This window comes from Notolepis coatsorum (assembly GCF_963971535.1).
Source record: "Notolepis coatsorum genome assembly, chromosome: 10".
NCBI lineage: Eukaryota > Metazoa > Chordata > Actinopteri > Aulopiformes > Paralepididae > Notolepis > Notolepis coatsorum.
In genome coordinates this window covers 134,682,050-134,696,387 of record NC_140174.1, presented here as the reverse complement: position 1 = coordinate 134,696,387, position 14,338 = coordinate 134,682,050, and the positions used below count along the sequence as shown (strand labels likewise).

Genomic DNA, 14,338 nt, shown 5'->3' with positions numbered 1-14,338 from the left:
CTCACATGCCATCCTTCCTCCTCTCTCCTTCTCCTCCTCCTCGTCTTCAGTGTGACGTATGTATTCTATGAACAGTACCTGACCATTGTGTCAGAGGGCCTGTTCAACATCTCAATGTGCCTGCTGCCCACCTTCGTGGTGTGCTGTCTACTGCTGGGCATGGACCTGCGATCCGGCTTGCTCAACCTGCTCACCATAGTGATGATCACGGTGGACACGGTGGGCGTGATGACACTGTGGGGCATAGACTACAACGCTGTTGCCCTCATCAACCTAGTGACGGTGAGAATGGGGCTATACCTCGGGAAACAACACATTTCTTGAAAGCTGCAAGCATTCTGGATTCTAAATGCTGCTCCCCCCCCCCCCCCCTCAGTTCACTGATATTGATATCTTTACATTGCAACATGGCCTAAATATAGGTCACGTCTTTCACCACACACACACACGAGCGTTAATGTGCTGTGTAATGCTGCCATGGTTCCCATTGTCATGCAACTTCACGGAATTGCTTGCTGCGCGTCTTTTTATCTTCATGTCTTATCCAAGATCTAAAAGTAAATTCAAAGCGAGCTCAAAGGCCACACCCAAACTGCTCCAGTACTGTATGCACGTGGCCCTGTGTGTGTGCCGAGTAAGTAAACCCTAAGACCCAGGGACACAATTCAGAACCTGATGTTTTTAACACATTGACCGCCAAAAACGGCTTACGACGTGTTTGCTGGCCATGCTAATTCTGCCAGACCACGCTGTACGACGTTATTGAGATCATATTTCATATTTCGCCATGACATTCATAATTCCGCCACCCAGCCTCTGGTGATACAGTGGGAGCCTGCACAACAGTGCAACGCCTCAATACCGCCGCCTGGTGGATGATCGGGCGAGTTACAACCGGAAGTGGATCTGGTGATCTCGGTGCATCTGGGAAATCCGTCCGGCAGTCACATATCGTTGCGGGACTACAGACACACACTGGCGTGCATATGGATCGCTGCCATAACTCAATAATCGATATGATTTGGGCGTTTATTGCGCCATACAAACCGGAAATGGGCGTAGTCGATCGACGTCAAATAAGTGGGATCTTTTTCCTCCAGTCTCATCGGCGAACGGTAAGAGGACAGTAACGTTACTTTCAGCTTGATTGTCTATTCTTTTCACTGCAAACCGATCAGATCAATATATCACCCATACTACATAAAGCATTTACTGACTATCACGGAATTATAAACGACCCCCCCCCCCCCCCTTTCATCCACGCATGATGAATCATAACGTATACGATCATGTACAGTTTAATTTTTTAATATAGCGTGTATCGGCAATAAACGGCAGTTGATAATCTATATATGCGTTTATGCCTATAACTCACGTTCTATGAATTACTGCAGAAAACGATAAAAACATACTTATATTCTAGAAGGTATTTTTGTACGAATCTATGAATGAAAAAGTATACCGTTCCTACATCCTGAACGATAGAGAATTGATGTTGAATGGGCCATAGTAATGTCAATTTAGCAATACAATTTAAAAAGTTATAGCCCTGCAAAGAAGGTGAACATCTCCATAGGCTTAGACTGGTGGCAGTGAGCCTACATTGATGGATAGAAGCGTGGCAGTCAATGTGTTAAGGGGGGGAGCCCATATTTTGTATAATTACTTTTATCTATTGTGTTATATACTCAAATGAGCTATTATTTGCATTTTACTATGTAATAATAAGTTAAATTGGAATATGTAATTTTAAAGCTTTTCCAACTCTGTGGTACAAATAATTTATATTTATGGTTGTTTTTGATAATTGCTTTATATGTTTTATGAAACTACAGGAGGCCTAGTTGTAGAGGCAAAATATGGTCATATCAAAAAAATAAATCACCATTTATACCTGTGGTGCCTCGCCCCAATTCCTGAAAAACGTAATTTTTTTTTGCAGAAATTAGGTTTATTGAAATTGTGAGACATGGGTCTCATTCTCCAACGGACTTATGACAAAAAGGGCTTTCTCTTAGGGCCATTTGAGACCTTTTCGGGCAAGACATGAATATAGACAATATATTATAATATAATATTAATTATATATGTTTTATTGGGACGGTTGGTGAATCCCAAAATCGGCCCAAAAAGGTCTCAAATGGCCCTAAGAGAAAGCCATTTTTGTCGTAAGTCCTTGGAGAATGATTGTCTCACAACTAATGTCTCAGTGCAGGGAAATTCTTCCAGAATGGCTTATTTTTTTTCTTTCTCTTTTTCCCCCTTTCTTTTTCCGTTTTTCTCTCCCATCCCAATGTTAATCGTTATGCCAATTCCCAATCCCCTTCCTGGTCGTTGCGTGCTCTGCCCCCTACCGTCGGTCTGGGAGGGCGGAGACTATCACATGCTTCCTCCGACACATGTGTAGCCAATCCCCACTTCTTTTCACCTGGCAGCGCGGACTCTCACTGGGGGAGTGTAACGTGTGGAGGACACTACCTCCCCCAGGATCCGACCTCGCTGTGCAGGCGCCCCGACCGATCTATAGGAGTCGCTGTTTTACAACGACCAGGACCCACCCTCGCCGGGTTATCCCACCCTCTAACACGGCCAATTGTGTTAGTATGGACGGTCGGCCAACCCGGAAGCACGACAGCTGGATTCGATCCCACTGTCTCTGTGGTGGTGGGCAGACGCTTAGACCGCTGCGCCACCCGGCCGCCCCAGAATGGCTTCTACTTCACTCCATGACACATTCAGTAAAGAACTATCCATCTGACTCTCAAATCCCCCTTTTCTCCCTGCTTACCTCTGAATCTAAAAGTTAACTATCAGTCACATAATATTTGTGCTCATGCTTTGTTAACATAACATATAGTTCCTCATTTGTTGCTAAGTAGACTACTCATTATTAGTGCCCCTAAAGTAAAGTATTACAGCAGCTCCAGAAAACAAGAGCTCTTGCTTTTGTTATCTCATGGCTTGCTTTTTATTATTTAAGTTCAGGACGGAATAAAGGGAGATGAACCATTAACCTCTTGTTTCTACATGGTCTCCAGGCGGTGGGCATCTCTGTGGAGTTTGTGTCCCACCTGACCAGGTCCTTTGCCCTCAGCACTGAGCGGACACATGTGGAGAGGGCGAAGGAGGCCACGGCCACGATGGGTAGCGCGGTCAGTTCACTACCATTGTTTATTTAGTAATACAAATCAATTATAATATATTAGATATAATTCATTCTAATGTATGTTAAATGTGCAATTAATCACAACCTATTACTGTATGTGATTACATTTATTTTAATCGATTGACAGACCTTGTTATATGTTATGATAAAAACGTGAAATTTGTCAAAGAAACTATTGACAATTACAGTGAGATCTGTCTGTGCTTATGTGTCTGTTTCTTTCTTCTGTAAAGGTGTTTGCCGGTGTTGCCATGACCAACCTGCCAGGCATCCTGGTGTTGGCTCTGGCTAAAGCCCAGCTCATTAAAATATTCTTCTTCCGCTTAAACCTGGTCATCACTCTGCTGGGGATGGTGCATGGCCTCATCTTCCTACCTGTGCTGCTCAGCTACTTCGGTGTGTATTTGTGTGTATTTGTGTGTATTTGTGTGTGTGTGTGTGTGTGTGTGTGTGTGTGTGTGTGTGTGTGTGTGTGTGTGTGTGTGTGTGTGTGTGTGTGTGTGTGTGTGTGTGTGTGTGTGTGTGTGTGTGTGTGTGTGTGTGTGTGTGTGTGTGTGTGTGTGTGTGTGTGTGTGTGTGTGTGTGTGTGTGCGCGTGTGTGTGAGAGACAGAGATTACAGTAAGTCAGACATAGAAAAACCAAAAACAACATGAAGAAAAACTCTAATTTGACTGTTCTGATTAATGTATTACATACCTTGTAATTAGGGATGTAACGGTATACGTATTTTTGTTCAGTATGCGCTGTGTACCAAACAAATGCAACGTTACTTTAACCACTAACACCTGCAGAACTTAATTCAAAACTCCAAGTCCCCCCTTCCCCTTCCCAAAATATAACTTGTGCAAAGGGCCAGATGTTGTTCGTACACCCCACGGACACCACTGAGACGTTACCTGTCATTTAGCATAGCCTCATAGTATGGCGAACGCAAAAGACAAGCCAGAGCTAGAAGATCCTCCCATAACGAAAGCTTATCCTATAACCTAGTTATATGAATACTGGCTGAGCGTCTCGCTCTTCGCCACTATGAGATATCTTTTATCTCCTAGCACATAATGTGCTCACAAACAAACAAATGCACTCACATGCACGTGACCAGGCCACGCCCCCGCGTCCACTATATGACGCCGGACATGGTCACACTCTACCTTCCTCAGAAAGATTTCCAACACTGAAAACCCATCCAAGGGACCTCAGGGGGCTAAGAGCGAGACGCTCAGCCAGTATTCATATAACTAGGTTATAGGATAACCTTTCGTTATATTATCATACTGGCCAATCGTGTCTCGCTCTTCGCCATTATGAGATATGGGGCAGAGCAGGTGCATGGCCCGACAAGTGTACCCCCTGAGGGCCCGTAAGCCCCAACCAGGGAGGAGGGGAGTCCCGTCCACCCGCCTGTCCTAACGAAGGGGGGGAGGCAGTCAACTCCACCAAAGTGTGAAAAAAGGGGGAACCAGACCCCCCTGAAAACGCACAGCACAGGCGGGACCACGTGTGACACAGCACCCCGTGGCACACACCCACACACCCCTGCTAGCCCACCAAATGGTGGGACGCAGGAGAGGTCCCAGACCTCAGAACCGCCTGGGAGACAGAACCCCCAGTCACGTCCACGAGGTAAAACCTAACGAAGGGACCCTGGGAGGACCAGAAGGCCGCAGCACAGATGTCCTCCACCGAGGCCCCCCCTAACAGGGCAGCAGCCCGAGGGGGGACCTGTCCAGCCAACGTGCAGCAAAAGGCAATGCCCCCGCACAATCAATGTGACAGGTGCTGCTTGGACAGCGCCTCACCCGCGCAAGGGCCACCGTAACAAACAAACAGTTGAACGGAAGCCCTGAGAGCCAGAGTCCTGAGGTCAACCCCCAGTGCACGGACAGGACACGACAGGTGAAGGCCCGCCTCCAACTCACTAGCATGAGGAGGCGGACACAATATCCCTGGAGCGAAAAGAGCTCCGGACATTCTTTGGCACGAAGACTGGACTAGGCCTCAGAGTCGCACCGCTATCGGCCAAATAGACAGGCACTCAGGCCGCACCGAGAGAGCACACAGCTCACCCACGCGCTAAGCGGAGGTGATGGCCAAAAAGAACGCGGTCTTCAAAGACAGCCGATCCAATGGCGCCTGCTCAAGAGGCTCAAACGGGGCCTCCGACAACCGGCCCAGGACCAGTTGGAGGTCCCACTCGGAGACAGAGAACGTTCCACAGGTTCGAGACACCGAGCGCCAAGCAGGAATGTTCCACGAGAGGGTGGCTGAACAATGTTCTGCCCCCACACTCAACCATACGCCACTCCCCAGCGTAAGCCGTGGTAGAGGACGGAGCGCGCGCGTACCGGATAGCGTTAACCACAGAATAGTCAGGACGCATCCCCACCAGATTCACACTGTCAGCAGTCAAGCCTAGAGGCTGCCCCAGAACAGGAGGCAGAACAGAGTTCCGCGTGCCTGAGAGAGGGCCCGCGGTGACCACGGAACAGGCCACGGCAAGGCCACCAAGAGCTGAATCAGGGCCGGGGACCACACAGCCGAGCCCCGGCGCGATCAGGACCAAGTCCCGCGCTCCCGACGTACCCGCCCCAACAGCTGAGCTATCAGGTGTAAGGGGGGGAATGCATACAGAATCCCGGACGGCCACGGAATCGGTCCCAGACCTGCCCGACTATGTCTGGACGTAGTCCCCACTCGTCAGGGTGAGGACCGCCCCACGACATCACACCTGCACCCACATTCTCCCTGCCGGGGATGTGGAGAGCCCTCAGGCAGCGCAGATGGAGAACGCCCATAGCCAGAGCCCGACCGCTGCCCGGTGCAGACGGGAGGCGTCGGTGAAGACCGTGATGTGTGACAGCCTGCTGCCCACAGGGACCCCGCTGGTGAGGGCACCAGGCCCTCCCCAGAGGACGAGGTCCCCCAGTACTGACATGGGAACCTTCAGCCGCTTCCACATGTCTCTCACCGGGTCCATTTCCATACTGGAAAAAAACCACCTCTGTATCCTCCTCATGAAGAGGAGGCCAAGAGGGACCACAGCAGCAGGCGCATCACGGACAGCACCGTAACCATCCTAGGACGGAACCTCCTGAGCGCACCGAGAACCATCCACTCGCCGCCGCTCTGAGAGGGATGCCCATATAGACCTTGAGCAGGCTGGTGAGGCAGTCCCCCACCTGACAGCGTCTAACAGGTGGGAGACGGTCAACATTCTGAACCTTCCATGGAACGGGTCCAGTATGGGTCTGACACCCCCCCCCCCAATTTCCCGGGCACCAGAGAATACCGGGAGGAAACGCCATGCATCGTGTCCTCCTTTGGGACCACGACGATGGCTTGCTTCACCAACAGAGATTGGATCTCGTCGGCCAGAGCTGTCACTGCTGTTGACCCTGACAATAGGGTATGTACCAAACCTGAAAACGGAGGGTGGGGTTGTGCAAACTGCAACACAAGTCCCCGCCTCAGCGTTCTCTCCATCCACCTCGACATATGGCACTGTTGTAGCCATATGTGATGATAATCCCAAACGCACCCGCCGCCACTTGGCGCTGGTCCGCCAGGAACCCTAGATAGGCGGCCCGGTCCCACCCGCTGTGCGTTGCCAACCCTGGACTCGCCAACCGCGCGAGCAGGGCGTCTCGCGGAGCCGGGATATCGCACCCTGACACTACCAACGAGGCAATCGCACCAAAGGGGGGACCCCGACAGAAAGGGCCGGTTTGATACGGGGGAAGCTGACATCACACTCCCCCACTGAACATCTCCCCGGCAGGGACTGCTGAGGATCTGTTCTGCAGCTGGACATGCAAGGTGTGTGGTCCCCACACTGCTCGATAGGGTGGGTTCCTACACACCGTAGCCCTGCAGTGATATTACTACCACCCAAATCACGTGTGCCTGACTGACCACCGCCGGTCTTCCGGCCGTGGATGGCACTAACGTGATACCCGGCCTGGCGAGGGCGGGGCTGGGGAAACTCGCGCTGCGACCCCCTGGGCCTCGAGTTCCCCCGCTGACAACCTTCGTCGTTGACCGACACAACACCAGGCTCACCAAACACAGACGCAGAACATGTGGTGTGGGAGCCCTTTGACAGCACAGCATTCTCAGGGACAGACCCAGGCCTAGCCAGCAACTGGGTGTCAGCCCCTGTTCCCACGAGAAGCGAAACGTGGGGCCGCTTGTGCTTCACTGAAGGCACGCGGCCCGCAGCCAAAGGGAACAAATCAGAGCCCGTATCCCGCTGGTGTTGGGGGGGGGGGGGGGGGAGTGACCGGAGAGCATGCTAGACACAGCTAGATGGCGACGTTTTTTTAGGGCGTGCTCATCTAATGTAGCCGATCCCTCGGCCGCCAAGGCTGTCGGCCTTGTGATCACCTGTTGTCTTTGTGTCCAGGGTACCTCAGGCGGGGGAAACATGGCCGCTGGTCGGGGGCCTTGCCACAGCCGCTGGCGAGGCCACGCCCTCACCTCTGGCGGTGTGAGGCGGTGTGGGGCCTAGGTCAAATACCGCCCGCGCTCCCGCGGAAAGACCAAAAGTCCTTCTGCAGAGAGGGGAGCCCTGAGGAGGGAAAAACCTTCTCTCCTCCTCAAGAGGAGACTGTTCCAATCAAAGATGTCTGTGAACAAGCGTCAACAGCATTCTAGCCCTCCCTGCGGTTATAGCTTGCGGCTAGGTCAAAAGCTGAATAACCTCAAAACCTTGCGCGATGTTTTGACGTCGGCTGGCCGGCCCCACCACCGACAACATTTTTGACAGAAAAAACAGCAATTTGAACAATGTTCCCAGTCGCTGCTAATTCTATACCGCAGCGGTATAGGCTTTAACAGCCCACCAGCCACCTGCCGGGCCAACTCGCCTCATGGCGTCGGCCGGGCGGGAGACCGTTCCACCATGTCAGAGGCAAAGGACTGATGCCACCTGCTTCACAAGCACGGAACACCAGTGGTGGCTGCAGACCAAAATGTACTACTAGTGAAGCACTGCCCACTAGTAGGCATGCAGCAACCTCCACTGTGGTGTGCACCCATGAAGGGGTAAATGAATAAATGAACGAAAACTCCACTAACACACTGCAGAATGGGCTAGCACATACACACAATTGTTAAGGGGATGCAGACCAGAGAAAAACACCAGTCCCGTCCACACAATTCATAGATTCACAAAAAGCACACCAGCCCTGAGCCTCAGCCCATCGACCCATGTAAATGGTAAACAAGCCCCCGTTAAACCCCCAACATTAGACACCGATTGACCGTCAGCATGAATGGTTAAGAGGCGGGAAGACCTTTTAGTAAAGACATCCCTCGGCGGGGAACAAAGGAACGGCGTCCTAGCATTGTAGCATTAGCATTAGCCGCGCGCTCTAGGATAGCCGGGAAAACACCCAAAACAGAGTCATGACGACCATGTTTTCCCAAATATCCTGCCCCTCGCGCCAATACATCACTCGGCTGTCTCACGGGACAACGAGCAGTATTACTCATGCTAGTATCAATGCCTGACAACGCAGGCTTTACCTGTGCACGACTTAGGTCGACTGCTAACCGTCGCGCGACGTCCCTCAGTCCGCTGTCACGAGACGAGGAAAACCCAGGACAGGCCCGTTGCGCTGTTTAGGATGTGCCGAGAAGATTCCAGGGGCTGGTGAACCTCTGGCGAATACCCAACATTGTGTAAATTCTCCCTGCGTTTTCATAACAGCTAGTTCACGGAGTGCACTGCTACTCCCGTGTTGGAAACAAAAAAGAGGAAGGTAGAGTGTGACCATGTCCGGCGTCATATAGTGGACACGGGGGCGTGGCCTGGTCACGTGCATGTGAGTGCATTTGTTTGTTCGTGAGCACATTATGTGCTAGGAGATAAGAGATATCTCATAATGGCGAAGAGCGAGACGCGATTGGCCAGTATGATAATATAACATTAAGGTCTCCTGTTTGGGATCATTTTGGATTCCCAGTGAACTACAGTAGCAATGGACAAAGACAGGTGGAGCGGACGAAAGCTACATGCCGGCATTGTTCAACTGAGATCGGGTATGTCGCTGGCTGAGCGAGATCAAACTAATGAAAGTTTACGGCATATAGAACGGAAACTATATCTTTTCCTTGGCGTTTTCTTTGCCCCTTTTCGCTGTTACCCTTCGAGAGGTCTTTTTGTCCTCTCACCAGGCCATCATTGTAGTTCTGCCTGGTTAAATAAACATGTTAAATGATTTTCTTTTTTTTAATAAGAGAGACAGAGATTGGGGGTAGAGAGAAAGAAATACAACTGGTTTTCTCACATGTCTGACTTCCTACATGCTCAGGTCCGAGTGTGAACAAGGCGGTGCTGTTGCGGATGCAGCAGGCCAAGGCCAAGGCCAGCCAGGAGATGGAGCAGAGCAAATACACCAGGCAGGCCTACGACAACCTGAGCTACGAGGACAAGGAGAACACACAGTCAGAAATCAACATCTCTCCCTGCAACGGCAACATCCCTTCGGAAGCAACCGCAACAAAGCAGGTGGAGGAAGAACAGGAACATTCTATCGATCTGTGAGCTGTGAACAGAACAAAATTTAGTTTGTGTGTTTTCACACTCTTGAATACCATATATACCTCCATCAGTAAAGGAACAAGGATGCACAGAAAAAGGACAAAGACGGGAGACTGGGGTCCATATGACGTTTATATGACTGGATATGGAGATTTATTAACTATGATTATGTACCTCAGACAGATTGGTGGGATTGAAGACCACAATACAAAACTGTGCAATATTTCCTAGCATGCTTCAGAGGATGACTGTTGCCCTCATGGTGAACTGGGTCACCGGTGGGAAGATCTACATGGCTGTAGATGTAGTGTTCAGCATAGTCAATGAGGATTCCCTGTCTCAACATTCTGAACATGGCCTGCCTCAGTGGGCAGGGGGTGCAGCTGGGCAGGATATACTGTATTTAAGCAATAAGCCACAAGATTTTTGAAACGCTAATGGGGGGTTGCCGGAGTGCCTACACTCCCCCTTAGCTGCTTAACCACGGCCTGGTGTGGCTTATTGCTTTTATAAAACGGTTACTACATATACCTGGCAAGGTTTCATCAAAAAATGCTATAATTTATCGATAACAAATAATCATTCTTCCACAAAGCACTGTAGCATTTAGCAGAATGGTTGCCTAGCAACACACAGATGTGTGTTCATATAGTATTTTACAATGGCTTCATAATCAAGGACCAGAACTATCCGTTTTATAAATATGTATTATATATATTTTTTCAATTGCAGAATTATAAGAAAAGACAGAAAGTGGTCCGTAAGGGATTATGATAAACAAATGTCCTTGAATTAGTAATTTTTTACTTTTAGATTGTTGTACAAATCTTCCTTGGATAAATAAAGGTTATTTAAAAATAAATAATAATAAAGGAGTAGTTATAATTTAGAAGGTTTGACCTGTTGGGGTGCCAAAGGGAAGGTCATGGGTTCACCAAAATCAATAGATTCCCCTTGGGGTTGAGAATGTGCACAGCAAAGTTGATGTCAATCCGGCCATTACTATTCGATGGTAGCGCTACAGGAAAGGTCATGGGGTGACCAAAATCAATAGGTTTGTTCCTCTATGGGTCAAGAAAGTTCACAGCAAAGTTTGTAACTGTGCAACTAACAGACACACTGTGATTTGGGTTATGAGAAGAAAATAAATTGCAATAGCTGTGACCTTTTTGCGATAGGCCACTCCCATAGCCGTGCCCACTTTTAGCCAATTGACATGAACACACACACACACACACACACACCTTCACATACACACGCTCAACCTCAATGCCAGCCTCCTAGGGCGAAACCTGTGGCTGCTAGAGCATGGGGGTAAAAAAAAGTATGTTCAATAATAAAACGGTATTAATATAGGATAATTATACCCTTTCAATATATCATGCCAAACAACCACGTTTTCATAACTTTGAGTTGGCCTGGGAATGAATGCTGGCCTTAGAGCCATTAGAATGATTTCTTACATCCACACCCAGCAAAGGCTTGTCTATGTTGCTGGTCTCAGGTGTGAGCCCTTGCATGCAGATAGGATTTCTATTCAAACTGATTAAAATGAGGAGACAAGACAGTGTTAGGTGTTGTTCCATGGGTTCCCTGTGGCAGTATTATTCAAAATAGTGTTTTCTGTCTTTGTTTCATTGTGTCTTAATGTCTCTTACATTTTCTTTCAGGTAACTATAACATCTTTGCATTCACATATTCCAAAAATAAAAATACATACAATCCAAATATGCTAACTATTAAAAATTGACATTATCTTTGTCTTATATTGCATTTGAATGGCTTTCTGAAGCAACAAGCTTCATTTGGAATTATAACCCCTTTAAGACCGGACACAACCATTAGTTTCTTTTGAGCATTAGTCTACAGGAAATCTAGAAGACTACACTATTACACACCTGGGCCGTGTATGTATATTGGATGGACAAGGTCAGTTAAGTTAATAATGATGTACAAAAGCTAACCAACACAAGCTAACTAAAATTAACAAAAAGCAACATGGGTTAGTGCTAACATTTAGGCTTTCTTATCATACATTTTCATGATATTTTGGATGCTTTACATGATACTAACCTGTTGAAAACAGCTGAGTAGCCCAATGCACTGCTGCCACCTACGGACCAAAACGAATATTGCAAATAATAATGTGTGTGTAATTAGCTTAATTGCTATATTCAAGTAGACTAATAAACACATTGATTGCCATATGTTGTGCATAACAGCCTTTTGGATCTATAGGGAAAGCTAATTGGGCATTTGGTAGCATAAATCAAATCAAATGTATTTATAAGGCCCGACAACACACGTTAATGTCCCCATGGGCCGTACAGGTCTTCTTTAAACAAGTCAAGAAGAAAACATAACAATAAGTCAAGAACAGAACAAGAACACCATAAGGTCCAAAACATTTATGATAAATGCAAATAAATGAAAGAATGCAAGCACTCCCAGACATACCCCACGCGAAGGAAAAACTCACTAAAACCTAACAATAGGGAAAAATGCTCCACAAGCAGTGTGGAGGAGAGAAACCTTAGAAGGGCCATTCAAGGGGGGATCTCCCTTCTTAGATGTCGGTGATAGTAGTGTTGCAGACTAACAGTTGGTAAGCATGCACTCAAGTGTGTAGTGAAACACAGATGAGTGCATGCAATAGCAACTGAACATTTTGAAAGATTAAAGATAGAGCTAATAGCGATAGCAACTGAACATTTTGAAAGATAGCGGATCTATTTGAGGCACAGGGGCGGCGCAAAGAGGGTCACGTCCTCCCCGTCTTAGTCACGGGACATTCAACACTCCGGTCATTGCTCAGGGACAGCCGGAGACAGGGAGATAGGGGGCGGCGCAGAGAGGGTCGCGAACTCCCCGACATCATCGCGGGACGTCCGGCACTCCGGTCACCACTACGAGACCTCCGGAGACGGGGGGCACGCAGAGGGGGGTCGCATCCTCCCGGCCTTCATCACGGGACGTCCGACACTCCAGCACTCCAGGACAGCAACTCACATACATTCGTCACCAACACCGGGAGACACTAGGATTCGCCTGTTCGAATCCAGCTCCCGGCGTTGCTATCAGCTTGGCTGTCCTCTCACGCTGATACAATTGGCTGTATCAGGGGGTGGGAAGCTGAAGGGTGGGTCCTGGGCGTTGTGGACAGCGACCCCTACAGTTCGGTCGGGGCGCCTGCTCAGCGAGGGTTGGATCTGAGGAGAGATAGTGTGGCCTCCCACACGCTACACTCTCCCCGGTGAGAACCTGCGCGGCCAGGTTGGCCTGCCCCAGGCTGCACATGCGTCGGAGGAAAGCATGTGACAGTCTCCGGTCTCCCGGACCAACAGTAGGGGAAAGTACGCAACAACCAGGAAGGGTGGGATGGGAGAAAAATCGGGAAAAAGGAGGGGAAGAAAGATAATAAAAAAAAAAAATACCCTAAGGTGGAAATGGAAAACTATTCAATCGTCAGAAATGATAGAACAAGTATGGGGGTGGTGTCTGCATGTATATACACAAAGATACCAAAATTACCCGTACTTACCTGAATAATGATGCAATTGAAACGGTATGGGTTGAAATTATGTTCGAAAGGGCTAAAACTGTACTAGTCAGCACCATCTACAGACCTCCAGAGCAGAGTGGTTTTTATTATACACTTGATGGGTGTTTAGCTGGGGTGGAAGATGTAGAAACAATTCTTATTGGGGACTGGAACACGGATATGCAACGTAAAGAAGCACCTGTCTTCAAATCCTTCAGTAGGTTTTGTGATCTGAACAGTCAGCTAATCACCCAACCCACAAGGGTGTGTGATTCAACACAAACTACCATTAATCTCATTCTGACCTCAGACAAGGTCAGGATCTCCAATAAAGGGGTTATAGTATGCGGGTTAAGCGATCATTTTATGATATTCTGTACGCTGCAAAAAAATAAAACAAAAGCCGGCTGACCTTAAAACCTACTCTAGTGAGGCCTTTAACCTAGAACTGGAGAGCCTGGACTGGTCAGATGAGCTCAGTGATACACTAGTTGAAGAAACATGGCTTGGCTTCAAAACCAAATTCTCATCAATACTAAACTACATGGCCCCCTGAGAACCACCAGTGTTAAAAATCGTGCTGAGCCATGGATGCATTCAGACATACTGACCGCTATGAAAACCAGAGACAAGAAATGCTCTGAACTCCATAAAAGTCAGTCAAAGCTGTGGTGTTCCACAAGGAAGCATACTAGGACCTTTACTGTTCCTAATTTATTATTATTCCTTATTTATTATTATCTAGAATTCTCAACAATGCCATTTTGGCTGATCGAGCTACTACCACTGCATATTTGAGAGCATACAAGTGCTGTATGAAGATATGGGGGAAGGGGAATCTGATTGGTCAGAAAATGTGATGACTGCCAGTAGACCAAGGTTTTATTTGGTGGAAGACATCCCTAGTAAAGTGTGTACCGGACGGTATGTGCATATGTACTACACTTGAAGTAGCTATAGGCCTACATAAATCAAGTTCCCCATGTAGTGTCAGTCCATCTGTTAGGCCGGGTCTAGTTTTATCCTACACATCCAAAACCTTACGCAACTGTAACTGGGTTCTGACGGCCAGGCTACTCCTGAAAT

The 14,338-nt window shown here is 48.3% G+C and overlaps 1 protein-coding gene across 1 annotated transcript in view; it reads left to right on the top strand.

The window, feature by feature from the left end:
• The window catches only part of npc1l1 (NPC1-like 1), a gene marked incomplete at its 5' end in the record, with an annotated part of 51,432 nt that extends 40,808 nt beyond the window's left edge, over positions 1-10,624 (top strand). Inside the window, 4 exons of the mRNA XM_084323192.1 lie at positions 51-282; positions 3,039-3,152; positions 3,400-3,562; positions 9,482-10,624. Of these exons, the coding sequence (XP_084179318.1) occupies positions 51-282; positions 3,039-3,152; positions 3,400-3,562; positions 9,482-9,714 (742 nt within the window). The 3' untranslated portion in view covers positions 9,715-10,624. The remainder of the gene's footprint in view (positions 1-50; positions 283-3,038; positions 3,153-3,399; positions 3,563-9,481) is intronic.
• Positions 10,625-14,338: the final 3,714 nt, after the last annotated feature.